At 38.4% G+C, this 14,504-nt stretch overlaps 1 protein-coding gene across 2 annotated transcripts in view; it reads right to left on the minus strand.

Annotated features, from left to right (window-relative positions):
- Nucleotides 1-14,114, minus strand: part of hth (Meis homeobox homothorax) — a 106,968-nt gene extending 92,854 nt beyond the window's left edge. For both annotated transcript variants that reach the window (XM_017145729.3, XM_017145732.3), the window contains exons 1-3: nt 13,386-14,114; nt 5,370-5,650; nt 3,060-3,201 (exon numbers count right to left, since the gene is read on the minus strand). In XM_017145729.3, the coding sequence (XP_017001218.1) occupies nt 3,060-3,201; nt 5,370-5,650; nt 13,386-13,400 (438 nt within the window). In that variant the 5' untranslated portion in view covers nt 13,401-14,114. The remainder of the gene's footprint in view (nt 1-3,059; nt 3,202-5,369; nt 5,651-13,385) is intronic.
- Between the last annotated feature and the right edge of the window lie 390 nt (nt 14,115-14,504).

The raw sequence follows: 14,504 nt of genomic DNA on the forward strand, positions 1-14,504 counted from the left end.
CCCGCTAAGGGTTGCGATCGCACAAAACTAAAAGAACAATGCTTTAATAATATAACTAGAAAGAGGGAGAGGGCCGCCGCAGAGCGAGAGGGAGACGGAGAGATTAAAAAGGTACCAAATTCCAAATAAAAAGGTAAAGGTTTCTGTATTTCTTTTTTTTTTTATCATTAAAAGAACAAAACAACGGAGAGTCGAAGCAGGGAATATTGCACAAAAGAGATTAAGTTCCTTTTCTTTTTTTTTTTTCTTCTTATTCTCGGGGCCCCGAGAAACTGAGAATCGGAGAAACGCAAATGCGTAGCGGAGAAAGGAGAAGAAGACGGCGGCGGGACGAGCAGAGATATCTCTCCTACAGAGATCCCTCGGCAAAGTGAACATTCCAATGAGGCTGCTGTGCTCCTGCTGACAATACAAACACACAAATGCGAAGCGTAACCTTTCATACCTGATTATGAACCATCCTCCTCCGTTTCGGATGAAATCAGAAAATGCAATTTACGAAGCAACAACAAAAAAAAACATATAGCAGGGGGGGAAAAGGTAAGCCAGTAAATTGCCTTTTGTAGGGAAAACCCAACCATATAGTATAGCCAGAGAAAACCGAACCGAAAAACAAAAAATCCCGAAACATTGATTGGCATTAGGGCTTAACCTGTTCGGTTTCGGTTAGAACTCTGTTACCTGCTTGTTTCCTCTTGGTCAGATCGTGAAATGTTGTGACAGTTGTTAGGCAGCTAAAAGACAAATGTCAAGGACGGACAGCCTAGAGGCACTTCGTTAATCATTTCCGCTGATCCTACTACATACATATCTGCCCCAACTGCAACATGCAACACAAATCAACTCATCGCATGTCCAAACTATTAGCAAAATGTCAAGAAACGAGCTGATTTTCATTTAGAATTACTTAAAATGAAATCATAAAATTATCCGCACATTCAGACGCCTCATCCTTTGTCTCATTTCGCATTTTCGGGGGATCTTCAATCTACAACAAAGAAACGATCAGACAACGAACTTTTCGCTGGGCATTTTATTTTTATATATGCACTTGTCTTATACTTTTTGTGGTCTTTATTTTTTTGTTCATCATTTGCATCACATGTTGCTGGTTTTAAAGAGAAATTATAAAGCGTTTCCTTAGCTGCATCATTAGCAGCGCCAACACCAAAAGTCGCCTAACTATGCCCGCCATCCAGAAGAGATATACACATATAAGTAAGTGAGTATATGGGGACTTTGGGGAATGGGTCTGTGGATATGAGGGAAAAAAAGAAATATCACCCCGCCGCTGGCGTTGGCGTGGCGCATTTTACGCAGTTGCTTAGTCCAAATTAAAGTGAATATATATATAGCATAGCGGGAGAGTGCCAACGAAGAGATATATCTATGCAATCTATCTATATAAAATGCATCGGCATCATCATCATCATCAGTAGAAGCAGAAGCAGCAGCAGCAGCAGCAGCAGAGACAGCAACTGAACTACGAGTAAAAAAGTGCCAATGCCTTATTTTTAGCCCCTCTTCTGGGGCGAAGAAAACTGCTCCTCTGTTTCTTCTGCTCGTTTGTTAAAATTCGATGGGCGAATGACATTTTTGAGTTATTTTTGTCAGTCCGACAACGACGAAAACAACCACGAAAACAACCAAGACGGTGGCAGGCAGATCCCAACGAAACTCAGCCAAAACTATACTGAAAACTCAACGGAGACTGACTGAACCGAGGCGAAATAAAAACGAAATGCAAGCGACAACTTAGTTGTTGACGTTCGGTTCGGTGAATGATCAACAAATGTCAACCGCTAGATGGGATCATTGAAGATCGTTTTGCAGAATAGCAAGATACGTTAACTTTTTGGGTAAGGTTTTTATAAAAAAGGGGTTTTTATAAGACAGAAATATATATTCTTAATTAGTTCCTATAAATACTAGAACGTTTTCAAATTTAAAGGACTTTTTCCATCATTTTTTCAGTTGCGTTATGGGGAACCCAGAATTATCTAAACTTTATGTGACATTTCATTGACAATCTGACAAAAGTCTATCAAAATCTCACCCAGCCAAAAAGACACAGATAAATGTGGCTCGACTCTGAGATGGTGTTTTCGAGTGTTGTTTTATGTTGTTCTTGCGGTTCCCGTTGTTGCCGCTCGTTTTATTGCCCATAGCAGGGGCCTGTCAAAATTCCAAATGGACCATAAATAAGAACATCATTTTTATAATATTTAACCGGGGGCGTCGCTTGTTGCATTTGTTGTTTGCCAAAATTGTCGCAAAGCGTAGAATGGAGTCATATGTATATTTTTTTGGGATTCTGTGATCTTCACTGACTCATAAAAATAGCTGGCTAACGAAAATAAGGGAGCAGGATGTGGAGCAGCAGCAGCTACTTGCAACATTATAATTTGTATGTTAAAACATCGTAAATTATCGAAATGTCAGTGTGTGGCAGAGTATCTTCAGGGTATCTTTGGTTTTATGAACTCTCAAAAAAGGGGCGCTAAAAAGGAGGCGTGGCGCGGGAGCAAGAGCAAGAGGAAGTGTCAAGTGTGGGCAGCGCCATTCTGGAGTCACATCGCATATTTGTGACATATGGCATCAAGACATTGTTGATGTTGTTGCGGCTGCTGAGGGAATAGGGGGAAAAGTTGCTCAGTTGCCGGGTTGCCGGGATGATGTTGCTCTTGTCAGCGGGAACTGTAATTAAGTGCAGACTGCCCCGCTCATTGAGATGGAGGGAAAGTAGAAGGGGAAGGAATCGATCCTCAACGATCCTCGGGGCAATGTAATCCGATCATTTAGCGGCTTGCTTCGTTAAGTTCGTGTGCCGCGATTTTGCTGTTGCTGTTGTCTTTATTTTTATTTTTATTTGTATTTTCATTTATATTTATTTAGTGGCCACATGTGGGCCATGTGTTCCCCCCATTCCTTTTTAGAGAATGGGATGGATACCCGAAACGAAACTCCCCTCTTAACTCCTCGCCACTCTCTCAATGAGATCGTCTCCAATTACCACCGACCGAATGTTGGGAATCGAAAGCTGAGGCCATTATTCTTACCTGTTTACTGAACATTGCAATATCCTCGTTGAACGATTCCGACGAACAGACATCGCCACCTTGCACCCCGGGCTCCCTCGGCGTACATGTAGCCAATTCGCACTTCTCAAAGATCAGCGCCAAAAGCGGGAATAGCGGATGTCTGCAAAGGGAAAATGGCACAATAAATACATAATACATCAGTTGGTCAAATTTCAGGACATTTCCTGTCCTACAAAATGCAAATGAGCACCTGCCTTTCGATCTGTATCTATAGATCGATCGCTGTTGACAAATATAAATCTTGCAACTTTATAGATTAAAACAGAATCTTATTTTCCACAGAATAAAATTTAATTTAAATTAATTTTCATAAATATTAAATGAATAACATAAGAAGATCACTCTACTATTTATTTAGTTCTATAAAAATTAAATGTTTTTTTAAAGTAAACCTTATTACATTTAGCCAGATATTTAAAGTACTTTCTTTCCCTGGATTCCTTTCGAAAACCCAGGACATTTCCTGCCCAACAAAATGCAAATGAGCAGCTGTTTTTCCCATCTGCATCTGTATTTCCCTCTGTTTCTATATCTGTATATCTGTATCTTAGCCTTTATGCACACATAAATAATCCCCCTCTTCATGCTGACGGATTAGTTCAACAACTCAACATGATTTGACCATTTTTTGTTCTCCATTCTCCAGGCCAGGAGTAGTTTTTCCCTGCCCTGAGACCAATTTCTCAATTTCTGTACAAATTGCACCTGAACAAAATTAGGCGGGACCCCTGACCAGAAAGAGAACCCATTAGATGGCACAAAAACCGGACCAACAAAAAAAAGAGGGGGTGTCGACCTGCGCTTAACAAACTATTAATAAGAGTCCCGGAGTCGGAGTTTTCAGCCTTTTACAGTTGAGTGCGTTTTTCGGCCTGGGATCAGGAGCAGAACAGAAAAGAGGCTAAAATAAAACCGCCTGACACTCATTTACGATGACCAGGCAAAAAGAGCAGCTGAAGTTGCTGCCAAGAAGGTGTTAAACAGAGAGCTCTTTCCCTTTTGTCTTGCCTTTTCCATAATTTCAATTTGAATTTGGGAAAAAGGTGCCAAAAAAAATAATAATAATCATAATGGCAGGTGCTCAATGAAGTCATAATCATCATCCTCATCGTCGTCGTCGTGTTTGATCAGACACTCGAGACAGGGACAATCATCAAACAGTCATCAAACAGCTGATTGAAGAAGACCATATAAGTCATTCATGAAATTCCCTTTCAAAGCAAATATTTGCACAAAAAATATGAAATGCAGGGGGAATACGAAAAAAAAGTGGGCAAACAAGCATTTCAGGCACTCAGACAGCTGGCAAAACAGTTGCAGCACATGAAAATTGTCAGGACACGCAATGACATAAAAAGGTTACGAGTCTTCGGATCGGGTTAGAAAAAACCCTTCTAAAAAATGACTGAAAGCCTGAAGAAAGACACAAAAACCGAAATGAAGAAGAAACCACAATTTTGGCAAATTAACACCCGAACCGCAGAGCGAGAAACTGCACCTCATTTTCGATGATTCGTTCGGTTGGTTTCGTTTCGTTTGGGTTGAGTCTTTTCAGTCTTTTTGGACTCCCTAATGCCTAAGCACGTTCATGTTCCGTGTCCGTCACTAAACACCTGACACACCCCCAAGATAGAATTGGAAAACGGACATTTTTGTGTGAGTCTCTCAGTTTCAGTTTCAGCCGCAAAAGGCAAACCCATAATTTTGTACTTTGCGCAAAACGCAAGAGGATCACGCCCATTTCTCCCTGTCTCCGTCTCTAAAATGAGAAAAAAAAGGATCGTTTCTTTATGGATCATTTTCGAGATACGCGTGCGCTATGGTGAAAACAGGTGGCAATTTGGGTTGGATCACTGCGAGCATGCCAAAAATTATAAATCGATAAAGGGCCAGCGATTGGAAATTGATTGGGACTTTACTAATAAATTATAATACCCATAAAATCACACCTAAATATATTATTTTTGCCTTGACAACAGATCAAGGTTAGATGTCAGTAATTAATGTATTTACTTCATTTTGAGTGATCTTCAAATGTTCTGCTTTTAATCAATGACTACTTGACAGCGCAATGAACAGGCTAGTTTATTCAAGTCGTTTCCCACATTCCTCATTCATTCAGTCGAGCCTAATCAGAGTCTAGCTGAATTTTGACAAACAACAAGATCATCTTGGGTCATTGGAACAGAGTTGCCACCCCTACTAAATTCTATTAAATTCTAGTAAATGCAAAATTCCATTAGTTTTGCCATTATACACTATACTCACTCATAAATCGCATCCTTATCACGTTTGTGTACTTCGGGTATTGCGCCCATTAGGTGATTACCGACCGGCGATACATGACTAGGTGTTCCATGACCCCCGGCCCCCGAGTGGTAGCCGTGCATGCCCACTGTGGCCGCCGCCGCCGCTGCGTGGGTCATGTGCGGAGAGTGGTGCGAGGGGAGGCCCTGCAGTCCGGGCGGCCGGTGTCCGGCGTGTGGATCGTACATGGCCGCTGCGGCGGCTCCGGAGTCCATGCCGTAGCCGTGTAGGCCATCGTCATACTGCAAATGTCAAAATAGGAAAAAATAAGAAATTAGTGGGGGCTTTAAGTGGGCAAAAAGGGAAAATATGCAACTAAAAATGATCAGAAAATAAATATTTTTATAAAGGGTCCTTAAATCCTGAGAGTGTTGTTTCCGTTTTCATTAATGTACATTTAAAAAAAATTATTTTTGAAATTTTTAATTTCTTTCTTCACTTATTTTTACAAAATATATATTAAAATATTAGTGATTTATTTTGAAATATATTTATTACATTATATTTATTATTATTATATTACTCCCCTTCTTTCTCTAAGTGCAACCAATTTAGCGGCGACATGAAATCTTTTTTAAACACACATATTTAAATACATTTTCTAAATTGAAGACTCTCGGCCAGAAGAACATGCCGATAAAAAAAAAAGAAGACAAACCCCAGCAACAAATAACGACCTTGTGATTACTTTGCCGCTGCTTCGAAATTATATAGATATAGATATACACACAGCTGTGCTTCTATACATTTCGGTTACCTTACTTTTGTCTTTCAACGTTTTTTGCATATTAATTAAGCGCCAAAAGCAGCAGACAATTTTGAATATTATCAGTTAATCTGTCCAGGCATTTTCGAGTGTGTCTGTTTGCTGTTCTCTATCTCCGGCTAAAGTTGTACAACATTTTGTGAAGCCGCGCAATTGCGAACCGGTTTTGTGCAACAATAATAATAATAACACCAAACAACTGAGAAATGATTTTTCTTATTTTTCTCTTATTATTTTTCTTCATTTTATTTTTACAAAAGTTCAACGCTGTGTGTGAGATTTTTATCATTTGTACTCAAGTGGCGTCGACTGGAGATACACACTTCTCCTCGCCGTTTCACACTGCATAATTTGAGGGAACACACGAAGAAGAGAAGAGTTGACAAAAAGATTTTTGTGCAGCGACAAGAGATGTGATGTGGTACCGTCCCCCCTTTTGCCCCGCCAAAACAAGTTGAGGTTGATTTTTTATCAGCCTGGAAAAATCTTTGACACTAAATGAGCAATTGACTTGCCGTTGAGAGAAGAGGGTTTTTTTTTCTGTTCGTTATATGGGAAGTGGGGGAAGTGAGTTTGGCGAAAATGTCAAGGATTTGCAGCTGGATCACAGATCCTTATATCTATACTTTGGAAATAGTGCAGTGCCAGTCATAAGGCAGCTGTCTTTGCAGGTGGCTCAAAACTAAAGATATATATATATGTAAGAGGAACAAAATAAGCTTCTGCGTCGACGATTGTCAACCTTTGAGGTTGGCAATCCTTGAGATACACACCAGAGATTAGTTTAGTGAGGCGGTCGTGCTGCCTCCGTTTCTGACTTTGGTGTGCTTCTCTGTGTGTGCACATGCACGAGATACAAACTCATAGATACTACCAAGTTGTCCGGGTTTAGTCAGTTCGTTTTGGCTTGGCTTGGCCTGGCTTTTTTGGTTTTTCGCGCTGGGGTTCAGTTCATGGCTGTTAAACTATAAAGTTGTTATGCTAATTTTAGTGTTGGTGGCACAAACCGAATGCTGCTCTTTTTCTTTATTTTTGCTTTTTTTCCCCGCCGTTTCGATTTCTTGGCGTTCGCGTTTCGTTCGTTCGTTTAGAAATGAGGAAATTGTGGAGCAACAAAGAGATCTTGAAAATTACCACAATTTGTACTTGTACATAAGTAATGTGGGAATTTGAGATGCCGTAGAGAAGAGCCAAGAAAAAAAACACCAACACAATGAGGAGTAAAAATCGAACAGGCAAATACACTTAGGTTTTCGGTTTTTTTTTTGTTTTTGGTACAACTCCCCAAACCCAAACCATTTGGGCCAACTTTGATTGATGATCTCTGATGTTGGCCATAGTATACCTATCTCACTCTCTGTCTCTGTATTTTTCCCCATTTTTCTCTGTTGTTTAGTGACCAAGCCATTGACCTTGTTGAATGGAAAAGCTCTTGGCCAAGCGGATCAATATAAGCCAAACCATCCGAACAACCACCAAAACAGTTGAGGCCCATGGTCTGATTTTGACAAGTTCAGCGTCGAAAATCCTTCAAAAATTTATGACGCCCCCCCATGGCAGCCACAATAACAACAACAACAACGAGAACAGTGGGCTAAAAGTGGGTGGTGGTGCTCAAAACTGTCAGTGACAGGCGCTGAAGGAGCTACGATTTTGTTTCTGCTTTTTTTTATTTTTATTTTTGGAGCAGCCTTTTTCGGGGGAGTTTTCCTGCGTTTTCCTGCTCTTGTCCCACTTGCTGTCTGTTTGTGTGCCGGTTTCTGGTATGTTTTTGTCGTGTTTGGGCCACATTAAGTCATTGCTAAAAGCCAGCCTACCAACTAAACAGCAACAACTCAATTGGACTTCTCAGGCAGAGCTTTAATATGCAGATTTTGTGCTTCGAGCTGGGAATTCCGACTTTAACATGTCTAAGTTGGCTTATAAGGACTTTAATAAGTATTATTTGTGATATATATAACTTTCTTGTTGAAGAAAAATTACTAGAAAATACCAGAATTGAAAAAAGTTGCAAATTTTAGCTTAAAGCTACGAAACTGCGTGAACTTGAAACTGAAAATGTTTGCCCAAACAAAAACCCATAGAGGTACCGGAAATGGTCGCACAGCAAGGACATTTTACGAAACGGGGGAGGCCTTTAAAAGGTGGTGAGGGGGTGGGTGGGCTTTATCTAACGGCGCCTAAAACTGACCAAAAACCAGACGCCAGCGGCAGAAGAGTTATGAGTGCAAAAATGCAACCAGACCAAAAATGCGAGACAGAGATAGAGTGTATATGTGTGTGTCTGTTTTGGCCAAAATGGTGACAATGGCCGCCATTATACATACGTACATAGTCATATAGCCATATAGACCACCCACTTTCCCCGCGTTAAAGCCCTCAATATGTTTGTTGTACAAGCGACTTCGTTTATTGATTTCTTGCGTTCTTTTTTGGCCCCTCAACACTTTTGCTTTTCGCCTTTTCTATTTATTGTATTTTTGGTATTTTTATAGCCCAAATAAAATCGACAAGAAAAAAAAAACAAAAGCCGTTCTTAATTGCGCTGGCGCGGTCGAAGGCCTAATCAAAATTAATTGTTTATCATGTTGTATTTGAATTTCTTTCCATTTCTTCCCTATATATTTCTCTATAATTCTTTCCCCTTTTTTTTCTGGGGCTTTGGCTTTGCTTAATTAGCAGACGAGCCGCTGTTGTAGGTGTGTCCCACTGCCACGCCTCCTACCCCCGATGAACAAAGTCACGCCCAGTATTTTTTCTCTTTTTTTGGCGGCCTCAAAAGTTTTATTTGGTGTTAGACAATTAATTTTTGTTGCGTGCCTGGGTGTTATTTTAATTTACAGTTGCAACATTGCCAAACAAAACTTAGAAAACACGCTTCATCCTAGGCGATATTATTAACTTTTATTGCTTATAATAACAATATTATCGAGCAGGCAAACATCAAACGCTGAAAGGGGGTTTAACAACAGTCGAAAACGTGCGCTATTTTTTTCTTTTTTGTATCTTTCATTTAATTTATGTCTAAAAACAAATACTTAACACAAGCGGGGAAAAAAGAACACTGAAATATATGCATAAATTTAAAGCAGAAAAATTAGATGCTCGGTAGCCAAATTGAAAGCGACCAAAGGGAGAAAAAAAATATATAAATGAATTCTTTGGCATTTTAACATTTATCAAAAATCAACAACAAATGACGTCAGTCCGTGGCATTTATTAAATTAAAATGAGCCCCAAACTCACAGACACAAAAACTGGCAGATGATTAACAAAAATCCAACAGGGTAAAAGCAACAAAAATGTGTCCAAAAAGGTAAATTCAAATTTCGTGTGTTCCAAAAAAAAAGGCTACAAGCTACACACAAAAATATCGAATCAAAAAAAAATCGAAAGAAATTTAAAGGAATTTAAAAATATATTTTTAGCTGCTTTCTGGGAATTTAAAGAGCAATGAAAGCAAAGACAATTTAATGGGCTAAAATTTAAGGAAAATGTTTGAATTGAAATTGACGGGAAATTGTGGAAAAAATGCAGCACAACATTTAAATAAAATAAATTGAGGAACATTTAAAATGGTATTAAACAAAGAACATTTTAATTGGAATTACTTTAAATTGCAAAAAATTGATTAAATAAAGAAAAATATACTGTTGGCAATTGTTTTACCAGTCTAAATTAACTATCTACAAAATCCCGGTTTGCCAGCCATTTAATTAAATTGCTCTGCGCCGAGGACTTGGCCAACTTTCCGAACAAAATTCCAAGCGGAAAGAAACAAAAGTCTTTTGGAGTTTGGCATTTTAGCCGACGTCTCCTGGCCGAGGCCAAAAGTTACTCAAAAATACGAAAATAAATTGCGTGCTGATGGCTCATTTAATTTAATGAGCGGCGTGCAACTTGTCTAAATGATTTTTCCTCTACTTTATAACACATTTTTGTCTGTACACTTTTTCTTTCTCTGCCCCGCACGAAGGCAATTTTTTTTTGGTATAGATGGATAGCCCCCCAAAAAAAAAGAGTTTTCTACCAATAAGAAAAAACCGTAATTTCATTTTATTCGACGAATATTAGCGAAACACTTTGACTTAATGTACGGGGAAATTACGACAAAGAGTCGGAGATATTTAAAAAACTTTTAAGCGTAAATGTAAAAAGAAATGAAACTAATGAAAACACTTTCAACGGCAGCCACTAAGCTAGCGACCTCGTCAAAAACTTGGCAACTATGTGTAGTATAGTAAGGCAGAAAATAAAAATAATAATACTACTCTATAGGCTATAACAACAAAAGCAACAACTATATAGCACCAGCAGGCACCGACCCAAGAATCAGGCACGCAATTTGATCATTAAACATGAAGCTCTTTAGCACACGAAAAACAACATGGGATGGCTGGAGGTTGAGATGGTGAAGGAGAAGGAGAAGTGGAGGCCCCATCATATTGGCCCCATATAGAGTCTTATGGAGGCCCCCTTCCCGCTTGCAGAAATATGCATATGTAATTTGTTTATAAATATTCCTCTCAGCCTGACGCTTCCTACTCGCTCAATTTTCGCTGGCATGTGAAGCGTCTGCAGAGCGAATTCTCAACGGACAAAAAAAAAACCCAAGATATATCTGCAAATCTCCAGATAACCAGGGAACTCTTTTCTGGAGCCGTGACTCATGCGAGGAAGCTGTGTAGAACAAAGAATTGCTTACTTAATTAGAAAAGAATGGGTCGCTAACAAAGATTACAAAATTCTTCAGATTGATAAGGACCATTCCGGAAAAAAAATTATTTATAATGCTGACGTATTTCGGATTGGGATTATTAAAACGGAATTTCCCTAAATTTTATTTAATTTCCGACAGTATATTTTTAGATTTTATTTAAAAAAAAACATTCTTAAATTAAATGGTACAATTAAATAGCATTTAGCATATTACTTTTAAATCGCATCTTTATGATATTTTTGCCCAAAACATGTAATTGTGCTAGCAACTAAACCAAATTCCCAATGTTTCCATCAACTTTGGTAAATGTTGTCGGCCACTAAAGTAAACCACAGCCATCGACAGTGGCATTTTCCGCTGCTCCACTCTCCTTGATCTTTTCTATTTTGATTTTATTTCTAAAGCGATCCAAAAAAAAAGGCGAACACAAAAACTATGCGAGCAAACAGAGAGGCGAGAGCCGCACGATAGACGAATTATATTTTATGCCACAAATTACGCTGCGGTTAACCTTTAAATTAAAATAACACCAAAACAATTTTTGTGCTGCATTTTGCAGGCGTTTGAAATGGCACACGAGCTGAAAAATGGCAAAATGCAGGGAAGGTGTACGGAAGAAGGGGGCAACATTGCAGCAGCTGCAATGCACATTTTTATACAAATTGCAATTGCACATTTTTTTTCCCCGTGCTCTCGGTCTCTCGTGCTCTCTCTCTGTTTCGAACGGCATAAAATAATCAAATTAAATATATATAAAAAGGCATTGGGCATGTGGGAAGAGAAGAGAGGCGAGAACAACCCGCGAAAATTGCTTCCCGCCATTTTTCGCAAATTATAGCAGAGTAAAGTCATGGAAAATGGTAAAAATAAAATTGTAAATAATAAAACCGCGAAGCGGGAGAAACTGAATGGATCGCTTTTGGGCCCGCTGGCAATGTGCAAAATGTGCAATAAAATTATATGCATCAAATGCACACAGACAAACGGACAGACGGACGGACGGACAGAATACCCGTATATATACATATATCTCTTTTGCCCCGAGTCGAAAAATTCATTTGATGGAATTGAAATGGCGCGATTCGGGAAAAAGAGCCGCAGGAGAATTACGAAAAAGGGGGTTCAAAAGAGGTGGATTCGGTAGAGAATCGGGTATTAAACCACAAGCGTAAATTTATTCGGCACTCAAAATTCCCGCGGGCATTTCGTTTTTCTTTTTTTTCTCTTCATTCATTTTGATTTTTTTATTATTATTTTTTTGAATGCTCCCAAAGAGCATGGTAACACACACACACTTGCTAATTGGTAACACACACATAGCCATCCATGTTTGAAGTCTTTTTGCTCCGTTAAATAAAAATCAAGTTCACTTCGCATGTCCATGATAATCAATTGATAAAGTCTAACTGCGATTTGGTAATAATATTTCCATTTTTTTGAAGAGGTAAGGAGGGCGGAGACTGCCGGTCACCTGATTAGCATATAATTTATGATCCAGATGGATTGTTAAAAATTATTACTCCGTTTAAACTGAGGCGAGAATTTATGCCTTATAAACGTGATGGAAAATGGTGGAAACATCGGGAGATCTCCAGCAGGGGGCTCTTTGGAGGTGAAGGTCCGAGCAAATGTTTATACAAAAAATCTAATAAATATTTGTGGTGCGAAAGTGAGTAGTCTTGTGGAATAGTTGATAGTTCTTAAATACCAAGAGCTAATTCAACTCTTTTGACCTTTGACTGTGTATTTTTTTTATTACTTTTCTTGTATTGCAGAAATAGTAATTCATAAGATTACACTCAGGAACATTAAAGATCCATTAATTATAATTTTTTTAAGTGGCTTTCGCTAACATAAATAGTATTTTTGTATTTAGGAATACAAAATTATACTGTTTTGTTTCACTAAAAAAACCAAATAAAACCTAAAACACAAAAAACTTTTTAAGTATTTCGTTATTTTACTGCTCCAATAACACCCATCACTTTTTCACAGACTTTTTCTAGACCCAGTTAATTACATAAACTTGTACGGGGAAAATGACCCGCATAAATCAAATTTCCTCCTCCATCACACATACACACACTCACAAGTTCTTGGTTAAAATTCATTTTGATAGGGCTCTATTAATAAATAAGAACTGTATTCCCCATTGAATTGATTAAAATGGGTTAAATTAGGAGTGTTTGGGGCTATATATAAGAAAACTCCACAATTTGACCAAGAAAATTGAAAATATTTATAGTTAGGTTTGTATTTTTGATAATTTAGGCATTTTTATGAAGACTATTGACCATAGTTTGCTTGAAACTGATATAAAATGTTTTTAAGTTAATACCTATTAGTGCCGACGGCCTTTTTGACTTCCTAACCTGATAGTAAATTGCCTTAAATAACCGACTATTTAGCCGTCGCTACTTGTTTTGGGATAACAACACTCTCTGGAGGACCTGCCTATATGTTATTCTATATAGTTTCGGGATCTACTTACCCTGGGCTGAGCCATTAATGCTCTGGGAGCGACGTCTAACCCGATTTGTGCCACTTTTGGAGTAGAAACAACAAATGGGGGCGCAACACACTGACCGACGTCCCGCTCCGCCGCTTCAACTGCTTCTCTGTTTTAGGGAAGCTCTACTGTAGCTGTCCGTTTCTGGAGTCCTTATTTTTCTGTTCTTTTCCAGTTCTTGGGTTTTTTGAGTTTTCAGTTTAAAGGTTTGATTTTCTTGGGTTTGGGTTTATATGTATGTTTTGCACTTTTACATCTATTTCGGAAGCTTCTGCTTTTTGAATGCTTTGCTTCTTTATTTTGCTTTCTTTCTTTTGTTTTAACACAGGCACATTTGTTTAGATTTTATGTATTATTATTACGTTTGTATACTTGTTGTATTGTTGTTGTTGTTGTTACGCGCGCGTTTGTTGTTTTTTAAGCGGGAGATCTGTTTTTTGAATGTTTTTTGTTGTTTCGTATTTTTTATGTTATAATAATTATTTACATAGAATTTGTTTTTGTTTGGTTTATAAAAATCGTATACAATTTGTTGTTAGTTGCCGTTGCAGTTGTTGTTGTTCTTCTTGGTATACTCGTGTGTTGTTGTTGTTGCAACATCATTTGTTGTTTGGGTTGTCATAAATTTTTGTTGTTGTCATAAATCCATGGCGATTTCCTTATTTTCCTCTTTCTCTCATCGAGTTTTCCCTTTTCCTTGGTTATTTTTTAGTAGTAGTTGTAGTTGCTTTTTATTAATTTTTGTTTGTCGTATACTCTGTTTGCTTCTTTTCGTATAATATGCGCACTATTTATCACAGCTGCTTCTACATACTACGTTACTAGAGATGAACAAATTATATCGTTAAAATAATATAATATGTATGGTGTTTTTGCGACGGCAATTTAGCTTGGTTTCTTTTGCTTGCGGGGGGATCGGCGGGATCCCCTCGTTCAAAGAAATTCCCTCCGCGGCCCACGAATAGTAGTATTTATTTGGCCTTTGCTGCTGGTGTGAAATGGGTACTTTCAGATTTTTCAGTTTCGAAAAACACACACAAAAAACGTATGCAACTGCTCGCGCGATGGAAAAAACGCGCGCGATTTCCCAGTGTTTGTTGT

This window comes from Drosophila takahashii, chromosome 3R (genome assembly GCF_030179915.1).
Source record: "Drosophila takahashii strain IR98-3 E-12201 chromosome 3R, DtakHiC1v2, whole genome shotgun sequence".
Taxonomy (NCBI): Eukaryota; Metazoa; Arthropoda; class Insecta; order Diptera; family Drosophilidae; genus Drosophila; species Drosophila takahashii.